Source organism: Strongylocentrotus purpuratus, unplaced genomic scaffold (genome assembly GCF_000002235.5).
Source record: "Strongylocentrotus purpuratus isolate Spur 01 unplaced genomic scaffold, Spur_5.0 spur5_scaffold_4, whole genome shotgun sequence".
In the NCBI taxonomy this organism is placed as follows: Eukaryota; Metazoa; Echinodermata; class Echinoidea; order Camarodonta; family Strongylocentrotidae; genus Strongylocentrotus; species Strongylocentrotus purpuratus.
Window position 1 is genome coordinate 1,423,110 of NW_022145610.1, and position 23,037 is coordinate 1,446,146.

Consider the following 23,037-nt stretch of genomic DNA (forward strand, 5'->3'; position numbering starts at 1 on the left):
CGGACCTTGTGATCCACAGTGCGGTGACATATCCACTCGACCATTACCCCTACTGCACTTGGTTTCAAAATATTTCTCATCAATGAACATTAAAGATTTAGATACCGGTAGTAAGGGAGTAAGTTTAATGTTCATGTGCAGTTTTCATAGCAAACAAGGGAAATGCTCGCGGCGGTCTCGCCTGCATAACGCAATTCAATATGATAAACCAGAACGTCAATGACGTAGCGCTCATCCGCATCTCGCAACAACAAATATTGTAAATTTTATGTGGTACACTTTTGAACTGGTCAAAAAATAAAAATTTGATGCCCTGGAAGGGACATAATTTCATTTCATTTGCATAAAGTACCATAAATAATCAATGGAGCAAAATCTCACAATTCCGTGTAGAAGTTTAGTGTTCCAAATTTAGCTCTACCAGATAAGGCAAACCAAATCAAAATCGGTCAAAAAATGAGGGAAAAGAAGCAATTTTTGTTATTTTTGGAATAAATTTGCATAAATTACCATAATTAATGGAGAACAATTTCAAAATTCTGTGTAAAGTTTAGTGTACCAAAGTTAGCTCTACGATATAAAGCAAACCAAATCAAAATCGGTCGAGAAATGAAGGAGAAGAAGCCTTTTTTTGTGATTTCGAATAAATTTGCATATATTAGCCCTATCATATGAAACAATCAGAATCAGAATCAAAATCTGTTGAAAAATAACGAAGAAGAAGCATTTTGAAAATCTTGATGTTGATGCCACAACAAAGTCTAAGTTTGTTGACCTTAAATGACCTTTGACCTTAACTTAGTGACCTGAAATTCTACTCACATGATTGGGGAGACTTGATAACCCTATAGTCCAAGTTTCATTGACTAAGAACTTATACTTTCAAAATTATATCAAAAATTCAAAAACTTAACCTTAGGTTAAGTTTTCGATGATGATGCTACAACATAGTCCAAGTCTGTTGACCTGAAATGACCTTTGACCTTGACTTTGTGATCTGAAATTCTACTCACATTATTGGGGATACTTGATAACCCTATAGTCCAAGTTTCATTGACTAAGAACTTATACTTTAAAAATTATATCAAAAATTCAAAAACTTAACCTTAGGTTAAGTTTTTGATGTTGACGCCGCCGCCGTCGCTGTCACCGGAAAAGCAGCGCCTATGTCTCGCTTTTTGCTACGCAGGCGAGACAAAAAGTAATTGTCATTTCACGTATAGAACATAGTCTCACATCGTTCACCATGTATTAGTATGTATTAGATCACTTGATATTCCATCCCTGATTTGTTATTCCAATGACTGATACCAGTTCACAGATATAACAATCTTTTCAATACATATACTAACTTCTGTTTCATGAGAGAAAACTAGTGATATGTATATGTAGTTTTTATTCAAAATACAGTACAGCGTTGATATTCTTTGGCACATTTCAATGAATGAAAATATGTTAAGATTTAAGAAAAGTTTAAAGGTAATCAAATTAGGAGACCTGACAACAAAGGACAAGAAATAACAGATTCAGAATAATTAGAATACTATGAAATAGGCAAGATGGCTAAATGGGAGAAGAAGTGTACCTTTGCAGTTGTGTTTTGATTGCCTCTAGACAATGGAGCAGGATGAAGTGGAGGGGCGTTTAAGAGCAGGTGTATAGCACAGTTCAGGTACTGTGCTCTCTCATCAAACGCTTGGAAGATAGATGGTAGCGTCTCAAGTAACTCACCAGGAGTTATTTGCTGTAGTAGAAACATACAAGATAAACAAGTAAATAAATATACTCTGATGTACACTTAAAGGGCAAATCCAATGCTTGTAATAAGTTCACTTTGAATGAAAGCAGAAAAATCAGATAAACAGAATGGCGAAAGTTTGAAATAAGTCAGACCAATTAGAATGTTTGAAATATGAGATCATTGCAGCTATGGAAATCTTCAAACTTTCACCAGTATGCTTCTCTGATTTTTGTGCTTTCTGTTACAGTAGTTTGCTATCAAGGTTGGATTTCCCTTTGAAAGATACAATTAATCTTCCTAAGCAAACTATTTAAATTTACAAAACGTACATAAAGCCCTGTAAACATCTCTCAGTTAATCTACCTTCCTCATAATCAGTATACGATAATAATATTACCAAGCTCTAAATAGGCTAGCAGTTTTAGTGCTAACTGCATTACAATTCCTTCATTATTAATTCTAATTTCTTCCTTATATATGTTTTTAAACTCACAGAAACTTTCTTTCTTTACTGCAGGTTTGAATATCTCTCAATTGTACCGGTACCTCATCATCATCATCATCATCATCACCCTTTAAATATCTAAATGTAACACACTGGAGCTCTTTATTCTCCTGGGAAAAGCTAGCCTGATGAAAAAATAACCTGATAGTAGTAACTCACCTCTTTGTCTAGATTGGGTCTCTCACATGCATCCACTCTAGTTTCTAGTTTGTTAAGCACCCTTTAAGAATATAATTGCAACACACCGGAGCTATATACGTTCTTGGGAAAGTCTACCTAGCCTGATGAAATATAACCTGATAATAGTAACTCACCTCTTTGTCTTGATTGGGTCTCTCACATGCATCCACTCTAGTTTCTAGTTTGTTAAGCACCCTTTAAGAATCTAATTGCAACACACCGGAGCTATATACGTTCTTGGGAAAGTCTACCTAGCCTGATGAAATATAACCTGATAATAGTAACTCACCTCTTTGTCTTGATTGGGTCTCTCACATGCATCCACTCTAGTTTCTAGTTTGTTAAGCACTCTCATGAGTGTCTGAGCCTGTGTATTACTCTCTGCGACCTCCCCTTTGATCTTGACCTGTGTGTTGTTGAGCCATCTACTCAGCTTCTCAATGAAGGTCAGATCAAACAGGTGACTCTTGAACCTGAAAGATAGACACATACAAAATACAATTAGAGAGAACTTTTTAAAGTAGTCACCCAAAGAAAATTCACGACAACTGATAATCATGGACAAATTATATATGGATGGAAAGATTTTCTCTTGATCGAAAAACATGAATAATTTGCTGAAAATCATATCGATATCATGAAAAGGCATAAAATGCTTTGTGGCTAGCTGTGTCTCACATGTGACGTCACAAATCTTGATACTCTACGGAAGACCGCTGAAGGCAGAAAATCTGAATCTTATAATTAACATTTTTGAGAGATGATTACTGCGAGTCCCAAACATATTTTGAAGAGGGGAGTTGTTATATTTTATCAGTGAGGCTTCCCCTTCGCAATCATATGAATTTTGAATCAATTAAAAACACTTTTGATTCTTCTTGTGACTACTTTAATACTTTTATTTGTTGTGACGTTGTGATACACTGCACACTGGAATATCATTTTGAATTATCAATCGATTTTCCTATTTCATAAGAATGGGAAGAAGATACATTTTTTTTAAAGGAAAAGGGAAAAAGAGAATGGAACAAAACCATTTAATTTAAATACATGAATATAGAAACTGAGCATAAACCAATATTCATTTAATAACTAGTGATTCTAGAAGAATTAAGAAGGGGGCAAGAAGCAAAAAAAAGGAGAAGAAAAAAAAATGGAAAAGCAGGTAAATGAAAAAAAGAGAATAAGGAAAAGAATGATTGAAAAGACAAGACAAGAATAATAATTTTTAAAAATGCTGCAGGATAAAGAAGAATTGAAGAAAGAAGAATATTTGATGTAGAGTATGACTCTTGACTGACCTGTCTTCAAACTTGCCAGCTATATCAGTAGCTTGCGTTAATCTCCTTGCCTCCATACCCTCTAAGTCAGCCATCACAAAGCCTTCAGCTGAATCAATCTTAGTCGCTAACTTCTCTAACTTCTTCTTGTATGCTTCTACCTCCTCCGGGGAAAAATTACCACCACCAGAAAACAATCTGGAAAAGGATACAAAGAAAATATCATTATGAGCTTTGTTGCTCTTCTATCACACATTTTAAAAAATAATTTAACGATATGTTTATCTTAGAAAGACAAAGTGATGTAAAATAATAAGATTTTTTGTTTTGTAGCATATTCTTTATTGCATTCATTCAGTAAAAAATAAAGAAATACTACATCTTCATTGAGTTACATAACATATCAAATGTCAAGAAAAGATTAGATGAATGACTGCAATACCTTACAAGATACCAACAGTCACTCAACGGCCTAAGTAGACCAAGGATGTTGAAGAATTGAATACTGACAATGCCTCTATACAACAGTTATATTTACAGGAGTGTAATTAGGATGGGGATAATTAAGTCAACATGCCAATATGTTCCCCTTTTCAAGATGCTATAAGAAATTGGGGCCATAATAAGAGAACTTTCTTGTTTAATCATGATGATGATTGCTTTACCTGACTGTTAAGAAAGCTTGTGAGGAAACAACCAGGGGACTGATAGTTTTAAGTTCTCTCTGAGGGACTTGTGATTGAGGATTAATGCCTTACCAAGGGGCACGAGCGCATTGACTTGGTTTCGAAGCCGGGACCTTCCGGTTACGAGACCACTAAGCCATCGCACCTCCTCTTGCACATGTCTTTGTGATCTGCCGAGAGATTTTCAGGCCGACTTACTTGAAAGACTTGATGAACCTAGCATTAGATTCTCTGAGCATCTGTAGAGTATCATCCAGGTATGTCCTGAACTGTCTTAGGGATGCTCTGATCACATCCATGTGACTCTCTACCTTGGTGTTCACTTGGTGAGATAAGGACACCAAGCTGCAAGGAGAACAAGAAACAAGGAGAATATATTAGAGTGAGGAGAAATAAAAAATACAATTGATATATTTTTTCTTCCATTAATAACTTAATAACTACAAAATGAAAACATACCAAAAATATATTGGAAGGAGTTTTTTTGTTTGCACCTTCTCTGCAAGTCACTCTCTTGTTTATTTGTATTTTTATTGTTTTATCTAAGTTGAGGGCTGCAGGCACGTCAAGCTACTTTGCCTATTTCTGTAGCCCTCCTGCATCTAATGTATGTCAATTATGCATTCAATATATTTGTTTAATTTTGTTTATTATTTGTATAAAATTATATACACTTAAAATATTGTATTAAACCATATTATGTTCATGAAAATGTATGATGAAAAAAAGAAAAAAGATGCAGAAACCAATAAATCAAATCATTATGCTTTATTTGCAATCTATAAAGCGAGTATTGGAAATCAATTTAATAAAAATGTAGTAATGAGAATAATAAGTAAATATTGTTTGTTTATGTTGAAATACAAAATAGAAGTAGAGGAAAATAAAACTAAAACAACAGATTTGAATGTTATGAAGTGGAAGAAGACAATTACTGATTTACAATCTGCTATCAAGTAAATAGAGATATATAATTTTATTTGATCTCATTTAAACATGTGATTAAGTGCTTTGTTATGAATATTTATGTACTACAATGTTATCCGTGATTTTATCTGAATAAAGACTTTATTTCAACGACAAAAACAAAAAATCAAATCAAATCAAATAACCAAGCATAAGGCAAAAAAAAGCAACCAATACATGGACATTTCTTTACTTTTATGTCTCTTGCGCTATATACTTACTCAGCTGATCTTGAAGCATGCACAAACACATTCTCCATAGTATCAATCTCCTGCTTGAACCTCTCCACCACACCATCATGTTCCTTCTGCATAGCAGAGAATCTTTGCTTGACCTCTGATAGAGCACAGGAGACACCCTTAGAATGCTTGGTGACCCGCTCCTGATGAAGTAGAAGCTCAGCGGCACGTACGTTATGGATGTCAAGCTCAGTGCGATGTGAACGAGGCTCATGAAGGTGCAGTCTCAGATCCAACTCACTCTTTAGCTCCTCGGTCTAATTTCAGAAATATTCATTAAAATAAAAAATTGATTCTTAGTGAAATTGCAAGGAATTCACTTTTGATGGAAAAATAATTCAAAGTTTTATACGTTTTATTGCTGTTGAATCTACAACCAGTTTGTCTACTACTCAATTGGTCTATTCCCATATTGTCTATGAGGTCAAGGAATCTTCATTTATCTTTCAAGTCAAAGTGAGATTTTTTTTACATAAATCAATTCAACCTCAAATAATCACAGGATGAGTGAAAGTGTATTGGTGAACTCAGCTTAAAATATATTTTTTGCCAAATGAAAATTAAATCTCTATTTTGTATACTGCAGTTCATCCAAAACTGATTGTACTACATAAGACTGATATGCAATGAAGAAAAAATTTACCTTAGCAGCTACTACACTGTGTGCTCTCTGTACTGCATAGATCATCCACTCCTCTAGATGCTCCAGAAAGGACATCCTCATTCTACAGAGAAACATGGAAGAAAGCAATAATACGTGAGAATAATGACACAAAATCATACAGTCAATATTTAAATTATTCATACCTGTACCAAGTTTTGTCATTTTGTAATTATGTGAAAATGAACATTATGTTAGGTACTCTGGGAAATTACATTATGATATCTGAGATGGATTTGAGAGGACTTGCTATATAAAAAAATTCCGAGTTTCTAAATGGAAAAAAAAGGTAGTGATCATACAGTGTACCTATTTGACACACCTTGGTAAATGTTTAATTGTATTAATTCTGTGTCTATCAAATGATTGTTACCACATAGAAGCACCAAAGCATCAAAAGAATCATTATTATTTCTTATAGAATACTCAAATGCAATGTCTGAATATCTCTCCCTCTCTCTATATATATCTCTCTATCTCTCTCTCTCTCTCTCTCTCTCTCTCTCTCTCTCTCTCTATATATATATATCTATATATATATATATATATCTCTCTCTCTCTTTAACATACACAGACACGCACACAGACACACAAATAAAGAGGAAGAAGTACATGTACATGATCGATGAGTATGCATGACATCACATCCTCTTACATTTCTCTTATGCTCTTCAATGTTTCTTGCGGGATGGTAACATTTGCTAGATAGGCTGGTTGATCCTCCCCAGACACCGTCTCCGTCCCATCTTCATTCCGGTCCCCATCTGATACGATCCCATGCTCCCCGGCAACCGTTAAGACGTAGAAGTTTGTCCCGTTTGTTGTTAGGAGCACCTCAGTGACAACGGGAGGTTCCTCACTGGTGGCAGAAGACTCCTGCAAGGAATGATGGGGGGAATCATTTGAATTAGCATACATGTAGTACTTCAAGAGCAGCAGAGTTTGTAATATTAATAATAATTTTTCTTACGCAGGGAAGCCTCATCAGCATCATTGATGTTCTTTCTAAGGGCCCGGCAATTGCCAGGTGCCCATTTACACCTGGGTGGTGAGGTGCTTATATGGATTAATGCCTTGCCGAAGGACGTCAGCACCAGGCTGGGATTCTTACTCTAGACTCTAGGATTGAGAGTCAAGTGAAGGAACCACTATACCATGACACCTCCATGCTTGTCTTATTCATTTCTTCATTTTGAATATGTTTATCCCCGTTTTCCATCAAATTAAGTTTCATTCACATGTTCCAAAATCTACATCCAGCCATTGTTAAAAATCTACCATAACCTTAATAATCCTACAATAAAATCGGATGAATTGTGATAATTTTCACCTTTAGGTACAAAACAGGAATATCAAATACAGTATATAGACAATGGCGATTCAGGTTTTAGTACAGAGCTTTAATATTAAGTGCAGAATAAATGTTACTACTAGAAGAAGATTGAGCATAAAGAATGGATAATATAAGCCATGACTGATATACAATATGACAGCATTATAATAAGACAGGAAAGTTAAACTGCACGGTACACTACACGGTGATAAAGCAGGATTAGAAGGTGCAATACAATAAACATGCATGTTTAATATCTCCCATATACCATAAAGGAGGGCTGTCAGTTATATATATATTGGTGTAGTTCATAAAGTATAACATCAAATTTCTAACCAATATTATTTCCTCAAATATAAAGGACGCTTTATAGTTCCGCTAATACAAGTACATGTATAGTACCAGACAATACATGGGTCATATGATCTCTTTTTTTTAAACATTATTAATTTGGCAAAGCACAAATATTGATAACTTTATGATTTTGCACCTCCTTATTTGATAGAGCTGTTAAAATTGTACACACCTTCTAGAAATCTTTGTTCTAAATAAGAAAAAATTGTTTGTTATTCCACCAGTGATGACCAGGTCATATGGTGAACACAGCTTCGCTCACACTGCCTCAACTTTATGGAATAAACTCCCGGAACATCTAAAAAACATTGACTACATTGTTAAGTTTAAGATTGCTTTAAAGATGCACTTATTTAACATTTAATTCATCCATTATGTCTGCTACCCAGTACATCTTGTCTTTGTATTCTGTTGTGTTTTTCTCTAGAGCGCTTAGGGACATGTTTTCATACTATGTGTTATGCGCTATACAAGAACGGTTAATTATTATTATTGTTATAACTTGAAAGTTGGATTAAATACAGATGTACACCATGCTGAGTATAGTATACATGCTGAACCTTCTTGTGACATCTTGTGTTTTCTCTTGCTTTTAAAGAAGCACACAGTATAAAAAATAAAGAGTAACTGATCAGGTAACTCATTTATCAAAATTAATTTTTATTCAGGATTCTTTAAACAGGGTAGCCTCGTTAGTAGGTACTTGGGGCCCTAAATCACGGTTACTTTGACAGAGCTTGATAGAGCAAAGGTAACTCACCCTTATTTTGGTTAAGGAGGTAAGGACAGTCTTCCTTAAGCTGGTGTCTCTCGGACTAGAACCCAACTTGGTTGGAGACTAGACAGAGAAAGGTCATACCCACAAACAAGTTGGTTAGGATACAGAAAGTGGATTAGGTGCAAACATCACAATAGGCCTGTCCTCATCAGCTCGAGATTGCCAAATAGCCTGCTATGTCTGATTTGGGAAATAATCCCGATGTTACAAATCGCGTCTTCATCAGCTCGAGACTTGACCTCGAAACGTAAAGTTCGAGCTCAAGATATTTTGCTCAGCGTTCGCGCATAGTGCGAGTCTTCGGGCTTGTGAAGACGCACTGGACAAATAGCGGGATATTTTGCAAACTAACTAGCCCAAGATATCTTGGGATGATTATCTCGACCAAATATCCCCCAATCGCAACTTCGGGCTGATGAAAACGCAAATTAACTGGATAATTTGCGATCGGGATAGTTTAAATAGCGGGATATTTGGCATTCTTGAGTTGATGAAGACAGGCCTCATGATTACAATTACAGGGTAGTGCTTGATTAGTATACTTAACACAGCATACAGGAATATGAAGCAGTGATATCATCAAGGAGGAAAATAAATTGTGTAAAAAATACATTATGATGTGAATTGAGCATATATCACATATATGAGACAGAAACGACAGAGCACACTCAAGAAAGGGATATGCTGGAAGAATAACTTCAATGCATACAAGTATCATAAGAGCACATAGAGCACATAGACAAATAGCATTGATATAGGACAGAAAATTTGGATATTTGTTAATGTATGACTGCACTTCATCCGAGTAAATATTAATGGTCTTAGTGGGAAAGAGAAGAAATGAAACATACTGGAATATAAAATCACATGCATTCTACAATTTATTAATCAACTACTGAAGTCTACCAATGCATAAATCTACACACATGGAAATACATATCACCAAGCAACATACCGACTTGGTAGACTGGGGGTCCTGTGGTTGACTACCTGCTTTGCTATCTGTATTGCTGCCGGCCTGGCTAGCTGCTTTGCTGCCGGCCTGACTACCGGCCTGACTATCAGCCTGACTACCGGCCTGACTACCTGCCCTAGATGATCTAGGTGAATCCTGAGATTGGCTCTTTATGCTGCTCTTCCTTTTTCCCTGTTTCTCCTGAGAAAATGTAAAGCAATATATATCCTGGCTACTAGTTGATAAGCACATGTCTCTTGGCCAATCCTTAATTATGCGTAACAAATGTGTCACATTGAATGTTTTGCATTGAGTGCATCGTGATGCAATTGTGCGTTGCTTATAATGACTGTGTATGAAACTATATGCCTACCAATCAAGGTCTCCAAAATAATTGGCTTAGGTCAGATGGAGTATTGTCTTAAACTCGTAGTAAAATACTTAGCCGAAAGCTTAAATTGCATACAAAAGTAGGCTATTTTTTTTTTTATCTAAGCTGAAAAATGAGTAGAATACTTGTATTTTTAGATAAGCGATGAATTGAATACCATGCAGCCCTGGGACCTGTTTCATAAAATTTGTCATCAATAACAAGTTACAATAAGCTACCAAAATCATGGCATTTGATTGGTTGAGAGCAAATTTGTCATAGAAAAGAAGCTTATTATTGATAACAAGTTTTATGAAACAGATAGGGCCCTGGGGGGCATATTCACAAAACTTGTCACCAGTGAAAAATGACAGTTTTTGTTATAAGCTACTGAAATCCTTGCTTCTGGTTATCAGCAGATTTTTCACTGGTTTTATCATTTGTCATTGAAAAAAGGCTTCATGACCCCCCCCCCCCCCCCCCCCCTGGAGTATGAAACTAACCTGTGGGTCCACCCGATCAACCTCAAAGAAGATACACAGAGAGCCGTCATAGCGCTGGAGCTCCTCCTGTACCATACCAGGATAGTCCTGGACGATCAGTTCCTGGTCCTGATAGAAATGCAGATAGCTGGAGAGAACAAGGACAGGACAAAGATGAGAAAGAATACTGAGTGTGAATTCCAAACAAAATTATAGGTTTATTGGGTTGGACAAAGGTTAATTAACATTGAATAATGTGCTGGATTAGCAACATTGGGAATTTGGAATAGTAGGACTTTGAATAACAATTTAGAATAGCATCATTGTTAATATTTGCCTGAATTATGAAGTCAGTACTCATTGTAAAGTAGATCAATAGATAAAGAAATCCATACATGTATATTTGCAAGAGACAATTCTAATCAGCAAAGAATTTAATGGGTATTTGTATTAAACTTTTAATCCTAACCACAATAGGAATATGTTCAACAATAAACGTGAATGGATGAACCTAAGGAGGAACAAGAACAAAGCTCAAACCATACAGGTTCACTAACAATATATATGTGCTTCAACATGACCTGACTTTCAAGGGAGGTGTTTCACAAAGACTAAGATCGACTTTAAGTTGGACTTACTATGGCAGGCCATTCATGCTACTGTTTGCTCTCACCATTTACTGGCATTGGTCTCTCAAGGAACATACAAATCATTGTCACAAATATACAGAATTTACATTTTTCGAAGAAAAAGTATTATCTAAAGATCATAATGGTGAGAGCAACCAGCAGCATTATAGGCCTGCCATAGTAAAGTCCAACTTTGATTTGATAGTTGATCTTAGTCTTTGTGAAACACCCCCCTGATGTCTATATCCCAAAGGTTGTCTATCAGTGCTTACCTTTCTTGAATCTTGTGGAGCATTTGATGAGCTTTGTCCATGGTTGTTTTGAGAGCTTCCTCACTGCTTTCCTGTCTCAGTCTGTCCATCAAGATGTCTAGGTTAGCCTCCATGTCCTGGGTAAATACAACAAGATTTGATTAGATTTGATATGACTAGATCTGATTACGGTAGATTTTATTTGATGTGACTGGATTCGATGTAAAGCATACAAGTGCTCTAGCTGTCCATAAATGTCTTCTCAGCTTTTCCTCTACTCTAATGTTTCCTTCTGTCAGTATAAGTCTCATTGTGCTTGTTTTCAAATTTGTGCTTCCTTCCATTCGTGTTTCGTCAGGTTCCAGTGTGATCGTAATGTTTCATTTTTTACCCATCCAGCACAAATCAATTTCCTCATGCCATTTTCACAACAACGTTGCTCAGTGAAGCATGCACGGATAAATGAAATTAATTTGAAAAACATATTTATACTTATAGTATACTTTAATTATGACAAAAGCAAAATAACAAATTTATATAGCTCATAGTTAACAATACCCGTTTGTTTTTGTTGTATTTTCTGGGATGCAATGTATATCTTTTATTGGCTTGTTATGTATTTTAGAGCAATTACAAAGTTTTCTGCAAATATGTGCAGGTGAAATATAGTTCATGTATATCTGTGACACTGAAGGGGGTACTTTCCAGACAATATTCAAAGACTAAATACAGGAGAGTCATTTTTGCCCATTTTCTACTACGCTTGAAGAGAGTGAATACACCCTTTCACGGTTACAAGAGTACGCATGCGCTGACATGCTTACTCGTTATTTAAAATGGCTCCCAAGTCAATATGATGTGAGCGCACAACGCAGGCAGTGACGCAACAATTCATGCGCATCTGAAAACATTGATGACGCAATGTTTACGCGCAAAATAAAATGGCGCCCTTAACCATGACAAGGTTTATTGATTGTACCCACCTGGTTGAGATTGTCATGTTTTCTCCGACACTCTTCCAGTTGTTCCTGAAGGTGGCGCTCTTTCTTAGCCAGGTTGATCTCATGGACGTCCCAGAGGTGAGCTGCACCCTGGGTGAATTTGAAGAGTGATCGTAGCTCCTGGGCGTGATGCTCTGCTAACCTCTCAAGAGAGAGCTGTGATATAAAAGATTAACATAGACTTGAATTCTTGACTTATGGTTGACCATCATCTTGATATAAATATTATTTGTCATTCACTAGCTTATAGATGGATTTTCCCTTTTGCAGACCTAAATACCTTAAATTCCATGAATCAAGTGATGTTTCAAAGAGATTTATTATTAAGAACCTTCCACCCCCCCCCCCCCCCCCAAAAAAAAAAAAAAAAAATGGAAAATATTTTTTTTTATCTCCCAGATATTTATTTCCTGTACCTAATTCAAAATTGATTTTACTGTTATGTCTGTTGAATTGAGGATAGCTCACTCTGCAGCAATATGAAAACGGCACTAGGTTTTCATTTCTTACTAAGAAGTTTTAGAACCTATGATTGCAAAATTTCACACATGATATCTGAAGGATATATTTTAATACTAGCTATTAAGTTTCATGGATTTTGCACAAATCTGCAAAAGGAAATTTTTATAACAAAGCCAATAAATAATGAATACGTATCATTTCTGATCATTATCATCCACATAACCCCAGATCAATTTTTGTCATCACTATCATCATCATCATCTGACTCCTTCTCATCGTTCATCATCATCAACATCATCATGAATGTCACCAATAAAATGTACATATCTTCATACCGATAACCTATAATCATCATAAACATCATTATACCTTGATTTCATTAGCCATTTTCAAATCATGGTCACAAAAGGACATTATAAAACCCCTCAATACATAACTGTTTGTACTAATGACTCACATCCATGTCTTCCAGAGCCTTCTCAAACGAGACCTGGCGCAGACCAACCTCTGGCAGAATCCTTTCCTCTGTGACCTCCACGACCTTTAGCTCTGTACAGACTCCAGCATCCAGTAGTTCGGTCTGAAAATAAACAAATCTCAGCCTCATTAACAAGTCCAAATGACCTCACTGTAGGCAAAGGTCAACATCTTTTCTTTTCCTTTCTTGGATATGGTCATCAAAGATATTTTTCATTACATATTCAATTATCCTAAAGCATACACGGCACTGCACAAAATTCATTGGTTGAATATGCATGATTTCGTCATTACTGGTGTATTTGATGAGCCAATGAATATTCCCAAATTGCTTGTAGGATACTATACAGGACAGAATGGGTATCTTGCCATTGAAAATGGCACACACACATAGAAAATTGTATTTTATTAAGGAAAATCGTACTGTCGTATTTAATCGTACTAAATACGATTAAATCTTATACTGGTTGGCAGCTCTGTGACAGCTCTCCACTATGACTTAACCCACACAGGGTAATAACCTTATGAGAATTGAAATGATAAGACTATATACCTGAAAGTTTTCCACCATGTCCAGGCATTCCTTGCAGACCTGTTCATACTCTGTATGTAACTCATCTAGGTAGGCTACATGAAGCTGTTCAATACGCTGGCAAGAGTTCACAATCTCCTTGTTCCATTGATACGCTGCTGTCTTGGTCGATTTGGGAGGCTTCATCTCACTGGGTAATGTAAAATGATTCTCATGTTAAGTATTATTTCATTGATGAAATCATGCATTATATGATATACAGTCCATGAATTAAACCAAAATTAAACACAACAGAAAAAGAACATAATAAACAAATTTAATAATGCCCTTTGTTCCCCAAAGCTACATGTACTTGAAGAAAAAAAAATACAAACCACTCTCAAGAAAGCTTAAAAATCAGGATTACAATGAATATTTTAATGAATGCTTGTGTTACTCAATTTTACCATTATAACGAGAAACAAAAAAATACAAATAGAGAAAGGATCAAATGTGAATGTTGTAATAATAAACTTAAGCTTAAGGATAATGAGGAGAAAAATTACTCACTTGAGTTTTGTTAGGATCTGGAGTCTTTCAATGTTTAGTTGAACTTGCTCATGGTGCATTTTTTCCAGTAGTGCGTTGACCTTTGACGGATTCACAATACATTCACTCTGCATGAAGTCCCTGTAGCATACAGAATCAGAAGATTATTCATTAACCCTTAGACTGTTGAATTCCCTAATCTCCATAGACTTAATACAGGGATCACCCAATTCCCATATGCGATGGGTTAACAAACCCACAGGCTAAAGAGTTGTCAAAAACTGAGAACTTCATCATGTATTATTCCCATGATCAGAGCCATTGATCAGGAGAGTTTGGCCAACCCAAGTTTGGCACAATATGGCACAATAGAATACACGCCATGCTGAGACCACGTGAAATCAAGTTGGCCAAATTACTCCGAGTACAGATTCTGATGCAGATACTAGAGTGTGGTCAACTTGCTACTGAATACATTTACCTTTAAACACAATCAATAAAACAGTTTTTTGTTTTAACTCATTGATAATTAATTAACTAAGGATTGTTTTTCAAAACACGTAATTATGATATTCTGTGAAAGACTTGCTAAGTGACATTCAGCAACTAATTGAACCTTGGTGTATAAAAAATAAGTTACACAAATATTTGAGGACTCTGTACATACATGTAAAGGTATTTTCAACTACCGGTAATTCATTCAAACCAGACAAGAGGGAGGACTGAAGATCAGTTAAAAAAGGGAAACTTAATTAGACCTCAGTCTAACTTCCTTTATTAAACTCCGGAATCAGTTTTCAATTTGAGTAGAATACAGACCAATGAGGTATTACAAAGCAAACTTCTGCAGTACTCACATGAACTTCTTAACGGCAATCTCAATGTTCAGTTTACGCCAGTCCGCTAGCCTGTCTTCCCAGATGCCTCTGTGATTCTTATCCCGTTCAATATCAGTCTTCATTAACCTAGCGTGAAGATCTGTGTAAGCTCTTCTGTTTGTGAGCAGTGTTTGATTGATAACGGTTGATTCCTTCTCAATGAGGCGCTGGACGTCAGGAGGCATCAAGTAAGCTATGTCCTCCATCTTCTTAGCATACGTCTTGAGGATATCTTTCAGCTGCAAGAAAGCATTCAGTATTCATGAATATATAGGATTTCACTTAACAAATTTTTAACTGAGCACAGTACTTTAAATAAGAAAGCTTTTTTTAATGTTGGTAATCATTTAAAATATATGCTCACACGATTAAAGGAAACCTACACTGTATTTTAAAAAGCTATTAATGAATGATATTTTTAAAACAATTTTAATATGAAATATAAAATTAGCTGAGAAACAAGCAACAAAGAGAGGTTATACTGCATAGTCCGAAATTGTCTCCCATGTGAAAATGTTGTGAACTTTCATTTGAATATGAGTTACATATTACCAAGCCAAAATGTTATATAAATTAAGGTACAAATCTTTAAGGTTATAATGTAAAATGTGTCTAGGACACTACAAGGGGTGGGGGGGGGGGGGGGGTACATAAAGTTTGTACATACCTTAGCCAGCCTGTCATCCTCCAGGACATTTAATGCGATGTCCATTTCATCAATGTACTCTCTACGGATCCATGCCTGCTCTTCTACCTGAGCCCAAAGACTCACTAACTCTGAGAGAGCATAACCTTTCAAATCCTGTCAAAGTGATACACAAGGGTACATGTAGATCTCTTTTATTTAACCCTCTCTTATTGTACTCTCTACGAATCCATGCCTGCTCTTCTACCTGAGCCCAAAGACTCACTAACTCTGAGAGAACATAACCTTTCAAATCCTGTCAAAGTGATACACAAGGGTAGCTCTCTTTTTTAACCTCTTTAATATGCTAAGATAATTACAATGTTAACAGGGTATGAATACTGACATTTATGATAAAAAAATGTAATCTTCTTCAAGTCTAAATATTTAAATATTGGAATTTTGTGGATTCACGTTTACTGAAATAATGAAAGATATGATGAATGTGACTGCACCTCTACTGTGCCTCTGCCTTGATGTATGTTTATTGATAAATGACCCAGTGACCTTTAACATCTGACCTCACGAACCCAAACTTTTCATTTAGTCTGTTCATGATCTTACATAGTTAAGCCTGGTTTTGTCTACAGTGGTTCAATTGGTGGTAAGTTTTCACAGTAATACAAGATTTTTTGGGTTTTTGAACAGTTTCATGACCCTGTGATCTTTCACCTTTGACCTCTTACATGTATGCTCCATTCATCCTTGCATGATCATACACACTTGATCTAAATTTGGTTAAAATTTGCTCAATGGTTCCTGCATTATCATCGCGGTAAGGAAAAGCATGGCGGATTGGCAACCAACAAATATAATGCCCGCACCACCTTTGATAGAGGCATAAAAATAGATTTTAAAACAAAATTGCAAATGTGAACTTACATCATCATCAGCTATCAGTGCAAGCATCTTGTCAATTTCTGCAGGAAATTAAAAAAAAATGAAAATCAGGAAAATCAAATAAATTCATAACATTCCTCCTACAGATCAATTCCATTTAAAATGTTAAATTTGTTAATGAACAGTAACAAACAGTTTATATCACAAGTGTTGAATGAAAAATTATATATTTATATTTTAAAAAACATTACCCTATGGAAACAATTATCATCATCATCATTACAAGCACTAGTAAATAATATTATGAGTGAAATGGTAAAAAAGATGGTATTCATGCACTCATTAAAAAGGGTTATAGTTTGAACAAAACCAACAAAAACTATAATTCATTTAGAGTTAGTGTAAATGATCCATACCTTTATCATTATCTTCAAGTTTCTTGATCAAAAATTCACCACCAGCTGCTATTTTGGGCTCAATATCCTAGAAGAAAAAAAAAGATATTAAAAGCTTGTATCTATTAACATGTTAGAAACAGGTTTGGTTTCATTCTATTTCACATATACTTCCAACAGATTTCATCCCAATTCATTCTTTTCTATGACTTAATGGATTGACTTCAACTGCTGCAAGTTTAAGGCATATTACTGCACAAACTGAGCCAACATTTGCTCTGTACATAAAATTTCATAAACTTTAATTTTCTTCATTATTGATGACAGAATAGATTTTTGTCCATGCAGGGGTCATATAGAAACATATTTGCAATAATGCATGTATGATCGAATATTTTTTTTCAGGGAAAATATCTCTGATTTCTTTTAGTCCAGAGGAAGTGGAAAGGGAGCTCGCAAGATAAATCACAGAGTTCCCAATTTGTGTTTGATTGATCGCAACTTCAAATATTCATAACTTTCTTATTTCTAATCAGAAGTTGCTCAAACTGACATGATCCTGTTATTTTTCTGCTTCTATTAAAACCAACTTAATATCAGGATGGACATCCCCTTTAAGTAACTCCTGAATTGAAAGACCACTTACATTTGAAATGATTGTGAATTCATGATGCAGATCTTCGGTAGCTTCATCGTGTCTTACTCTCCTGCTCTCAGCTAGTCTCTCTATGATATCTGATCCAAGTTTCTCTGCTTCTGCATGTTCATCAAAGAGTATGAATAAAGAGGGACAGTGAAAACTGTTTTGTTGCAAACATGGCTTGATATTCAGCGGAAGACTTTCGATGACAGGGAAATCCTACATAATACTATCAAACCAGACACTTTTGTGAACTGTTAACCACACTCACTTTTGTAGAGGTGTTGTCGTCGAGTGGATACGTCACCTGACTGCCAATCACAGCATACAATATTGATCAGGTTTGTTACTTATTTCTCGACTTCATATTGCTGACCTGTTTTTTAAAAAAAATAATTCAAGTTTTGAAGCTTGTTCATTAGTGACATGCACTGCACTTGATTAAGTCACAATGATTTGGATAATGCATGAAGGAGAACTGTCTTTATCTGATCGTGACTTAACCTGCTTGCAGTGCATACCCACCAATCCACTTTATAAACTAACCGATAGTATCAGCGAGTCCTCTGACTTCCCTAGCCGCGATGACCGATCTAGGTTCCGTAGCTTTCCTATCAGCAGTCTCAACAGAATGCCTGGAGAAAAATAGAAATAAATATATTTCATTGAGTTGTTTAGGGCCTTTTTCAGCAGGACTCAAGTGAAAAAGAGTCATACAATTAATAGCACAATAGACGAAGGTATAAAGTAAAAGAAATAAACAAAGATATGCAAATTTTTCTAACATTTCAGTCCAATGACTGCATTGTAAACACAGTGAAAATATATAGTAAAATACAAGATGAAAATTAATTTCAATAATCAAGGAGAACGTCTGCACAAATTCTGTGTAACAAACAGGATCGGAGGTGCAGAGGTAGAGAAAGATAGAGGGAGAGAGAGGGGAATAGAGAGGGAATAGAGAGGAAGGGAGAGGAAGGGAGAGAAAGAGAGATGGGGAGAGGGAGGGGTAGAAGAGGATATGGGGAGAGAGAGAGAGAGAGATGGATAAAAAGCAACAAAATAAAACAGATAACCAAAATGTGGAAATAACAATTTCAATTTGCTACCAGATGTAACTGAGAAGTACTCACCTGTAAAGGACCGGGTTTTCTGTTAGCTGGTTGTTCGGCAAACTCTCTATCCAATCAATATCTCTAGAGGGCAGCAGACTCTTGCCCATCTCTGCACGGTTCTCATGAACCAGGGGAATAGATGAGGTCTTAGGCTCAGACTGCTGACGAGGGTGTTCATTCTGCTCCAAAGTCTTTACCAATTGTACCTAATATGTGATATTAGCAAACAATATTTCAAGAGTTCAACTGTGTATTTACTTCAGTGTTACTAACCGGTGCACGTATACATGTGCCAATTGCGATACTTCACACAAAGTTACTAATATAGAGTATCGAAGTATGACGTCATACTGGCCAAGTTGTCAATGTTGCTGGTTTGTGCAAAACAATGAGGTGATGATAACAAACGCCCCAAACACTGAATTTGACCTGCTCCCTGCTCCATTGTGGACGTTATATTCTCCCATAATGGTCATATTACATTGACCATGTGCAGATTGCACACTTTTAAACTAATATTTAGTTTCTTTCTCCTATTAAAGAAAAAGAGGATTTAAACTCAGCACACTTTTATATAACATTTTTGTAATTCATAAAGAGAAATTGCATCATTTCAATCACTTACTTGAGCATCAAATATCTGTTTGTAGATATGTCCAGAGGGTACTACCCGTACAGCTTTCGTTTCTGCCATCATTTTAATTTCAAGCTAAAAGACACGGTAGACAAAGAATTTATAGAAATAATTTTCTGCTTGATAAGTACTATACTTGATTTGTATAGTATACAAATAATAAATGGTTACGAGTTCAATAGTGCAAATATTTTCATGAGTTGAAAGATTAACATTCTACTCAACGCGGGGTCAGCAGAGTTGAATAGAATTAACGTTAATCTTTCAATGAATGAAAATATATGCACTACTGAACGAATGAAAAACATTCAGTGTTGTATAATATAGTATAATTAAGGCACCATGCCCCATAACATGTTTTTGTTTACACATCACAGCACTACACTCACCATGAATTATTTATCATTGATCAGCACATTGAACGGAAGCAGCACACTTCATGGACAGGCCTGATCACGGAAGTGCTGCCAACACAAGTCAGAGGTCAACACCATTGTATTTCTGAACGGTAAGTCACATGGTACATGTGGAATTGAATCTAAGCTGTAATGCTCTGGTAAGATATTTGCTAATATTCGTTATTTTTACCTCCGATTTTGTACCGCACTCCATTATTAGGAGTAGAAGCGGCGTAGCAAACGTTAAGGCCACTGCCCAATATTCGTTGGGTGCGGGAAGGTGTGATTTCGGACACATTTTAGGGTTTGTTTACCTGCCTCTTCGCGCACGTCTATGGGAGCCAGTTAAGGCTTGGTGATATCAACATCATAAAAACATTATTACCAAGCCCTTAAGGCTAGTCTTGTGCTTGTGGCTTTGTGTGACTTGTGACTTACTGATGTTTCTATCAAAAGATACAGCCCCCCAAATCTAAGCAATATTCATCCAATTTTTGTCAGAATTGATGAAAAAGATGTACACGCAGAGTTATTTTGTTTTGCTAAATTTGGCAAAACAGTGGCATTGCGCAATATGCAAGCGTACACATGTTGCTTTGCTGCATGTGCTACTTGAGCACGATCTCAAGCTCCACTAAACTTTCTTCCGCATGCGGGCCCGTATGGTAATTTGCAAACACACATGTAGAGTGTGTGACCAAATGCATATGTATGTGCAGATTCTATGCGCCGTCGACATGGGTTCAGGGTGAGCGACGCTCACATCTCCCTACCGTATTTGCCGGCGATAAGGCCACACCGCCGCATAGGCCGCACCCCAACTTTGACATTTCAAAAAGGACAAAAAAAAAAGGACAAAAAAAAAAAGGAAAGAAAAAGGGAAAAAAAACAAACGGACAAAAAAAAATCATCATCATTTTGTCAAAAACACTATTTTTTTTTTACAAACTGATACCAAATTCATCAATATTCTTATAATTTACCGGAAGTTTAGCTAAAAAAGTGATCGCAGGCAGATTTGGTGTCCGATTTATACCCCTACCACAATGTACGGTGTAATGCGAAACTGCATGAAATGGAAAACAAAATGGCGACTTCGGATGGATGTTCGCATCAGCTCCGTTAAACGGTCCCTTCCTTTAATTTTGCAATGCATTGGCCATAGTGTACCATAGTGTACCATAGTGGTATAGTTATTTTACAGTTCCCAGTCCCATATGTGCAAATTTGTGCTGGTTTTGACTTATTTTTTACTCTTTCGTCGTAAAGGCCGCACCCCGACTTTTTGATATTTTCTCTTCCAAAAATACTGCGGCCTTTACGCCGGCAAACACGGTACTAAATCGTCATATTGCTAACTGTAAGCTAAAGAGTAAAGTTCTACCTGTCCAATCGCATGGATCAATTCCTTAGTACTTACGACTGGGACTAGTATTTACTCATATCGATTGGGGCTTAAATTCTAAAAAGTAGCAAATTTTGGAGCTAGGAATTATACTAGATCTAGGATGCAAATAACATATTTAAATCGCTGTTTTGATCAAAATATTTTTATAATTCCGAGATGGGAATAGAGTAAAGGAGCCTGTTTTCGGCCACTTAAGACAAAATCCTATTTTTAGGACTCTTTACTTCCTATTTATTATCATTTCTTGTTCAAATCATGAAGCAAATATTATTATTATTTAAACAAAAAAAGAATCCCAGAAAAAAATCACGAATTGCCATGACAATATTCGTTTCAATTTTCACTCTTTTGGAGCCCGTTATCGGCCGAGCGTTTCAGTTTACGGCCGCATGTACAAAGTCAATAGGAAGCGCTCGCGCGCGCCGTGCGTTTCCGCGCTGATGTACAGCACAAGCGGGCGGAGCAGGTAACCCACGCCGGAGCTCCCTGGTGCTCGCCTGGCCGAAGACAGGCACAGCGGTGATCGGAAGTTGGAATCTGAATTAGACAGAGATATCGTGTGTGCGTCGCGGTGTGCGGCTGCATTGATTTAATACATGCGATGACATACTTTTGAGCTTGCGACTAGCACAAAATCGGGCTTTAAATCTGAAAAATACTTGAAATAAAGCTCATTTTATGGTACCCATATTTCTTACAGACACGCGTAAGATACTCGATTTTTCAGATTTGGGTAGCGGGACCGGCGATTACATCGCTAAAATGTGATATTTTAGGATATATTTTCCATTGCAAATGTGGTTCTTCAGTGACACTGGCATGGTATGGTATGTGTGGGATATGTGTTATGCTATTATGCGATGTATTTTAGAGTGATTTTACCTTGCATCCAACAATCGGCCGAAAACTGGAGCTGGCCGATTACGGGCTCCTTTACTCTATGGAGATTAATCTGCTCTTTCATATGAGTTATGACACCTCATTTATTGAGTAGTCTATCAGTATCACCTTCAGGATCACAAGAAATAAAGGTTTGAATCTCGATTTGTTAATAAAAACTATGACCAATTTTGCATGATCGCGCAATGCACATTGACTGCATAGGAATGCGTGCAATCTCTATCGGAAGGACAGGACACAACATCGGGTGCGCGATCAGATACCCGTACCCGCCTTTTATTTTGTTGTGCTTCACTGCTTGTCTATTTTTTCGTAAAATCCAATGACAAAAGTGACAGCATTTTATTTGTGAGTGTCCGGACATCTCTCTTCTCCCCGCATTATAATAGACCTAGACCTTAGGCTAACATTCAAACGGCAAAAGTGACAAGCCTTTCTGTCATTCTCACTGACGCGGACAACCCACATCCTAAAGTTTACCAGACAAGGAATGTAACGTATGGGACTGGGCGATGATAATCGCAAAAAAAATTACAGGTGAACGAGCAATAAATCACAATAAATATTAAAACTTAATAAAAGATGTCCGTTACCTCTAGCTCTTGTCACCTCAGAATTCGATCATATCATGATTTTAATCAGTATGTGCACGTATAATGTGTAATTCCTATCTTTTTAAAAAGATTTCTTGATCGAGAGCGATGATGTTGCTTGGTAACGTCTAAGTAATTTAA

The 23,037-nt window shown here is 36.3% G+C and overlaps 1 protein-coding gene across 3 annotated transcripts in view; it reads right to left on the minus strand.

The window, feature by feature from the left end:
• LOC105437276 (coiled-coil domain-containing protein 180-like) overlaps positions 1–23,037 on the minus strand; it is a 34,412-nt gene extending 11,375 nt beyond the window's left edge. The window contains exons 1-25 of one of the 3 annotated variants that reach the window (XM_030998185.1): positions 22,897–23,037; positions 19,589–19,672; positions 18,982–19,169; positions 18,395–18,483; positions 17,855–17,964; positions 17,230–17,296; positions 16,856–16,893; positions 15,956–16,090; positions 15,268–15,527; positions 14,432–14,551; positions 13,904–14,072; positions 13,331–13,453; positions 12,394–12,567; positions 11,432–11,547; positions 10,552–10,678; positions 9,679–9,879; positions 8,706–8,783; positions 6,914–7,134; positions 6,241–6,322; positions 5,580–5,854; positions 4,591–4,737; positions 3,728–3,904; positions 2,776–2,899; positions 2,561–2,620; positions 1,586–1,744 (exon numbers count right to left, since the gene is read on the minus strand). In XM_030998185.1, coding sequence (XP_030854045.1) covers positions 1,586–1,744; positions 2,561–2,620; positions 2,776–2,899; positions 3,728–3,904; positions 4,591–4,737; positions 5,580–5,854; positions 6,241–6,322; positions 6,914–7,134; positions 8,706–8,783; positions 9,679–9,879; positions 10,552–10,678; positions 11,432–11,547; positions 12,394–12,567; positions 13,331–13,453; positions 13,904–14,072; positions 14,432–14,551; positions 15,268–15,527; positions 15,956–16,090; positions 16,856–16,893; positions 17,230–17,296; positions 17,855–17,964; positions 18,395–18,483; positions 18,982–19,169; positions 19,589–19,660 — 3,312 coding nt within the window. In that variant the 5' untranslated portion in view covers positions 19,661–19,672; positions 22,897–23,037. Of the gene's footprint in view, positions 1–1,585; positions 1,745–2,560; positions 2,621–2,715; positions 2,900–3,727; positions 3,905–4,590; positions 4,738–5,579; positions 5,855–6,240; positions 6,323–6,913; positions 7,135–8,705; positions 8,784–9,678; positions 9,880–10,551; positions 10,679–11,431; positions 11,548–12,393; positions 12,568–13,330; positions 13,454–13,903; positions 14,073–14,431; positions 14,552–15,267; positions 15,528–15,955; positions 16,091–16,855; positions 16,894–17,229; positions 17,297–17,854; positions 17,965–18,394; positions 18,484–18,981; positions 19,170–19,588; positions 19,673–22,896 lie in introns of all 3 variants that reach the window. The other 2 variants (XM_030998184.1, XM_030998186.1) reach the window with 2 other exon arrangements.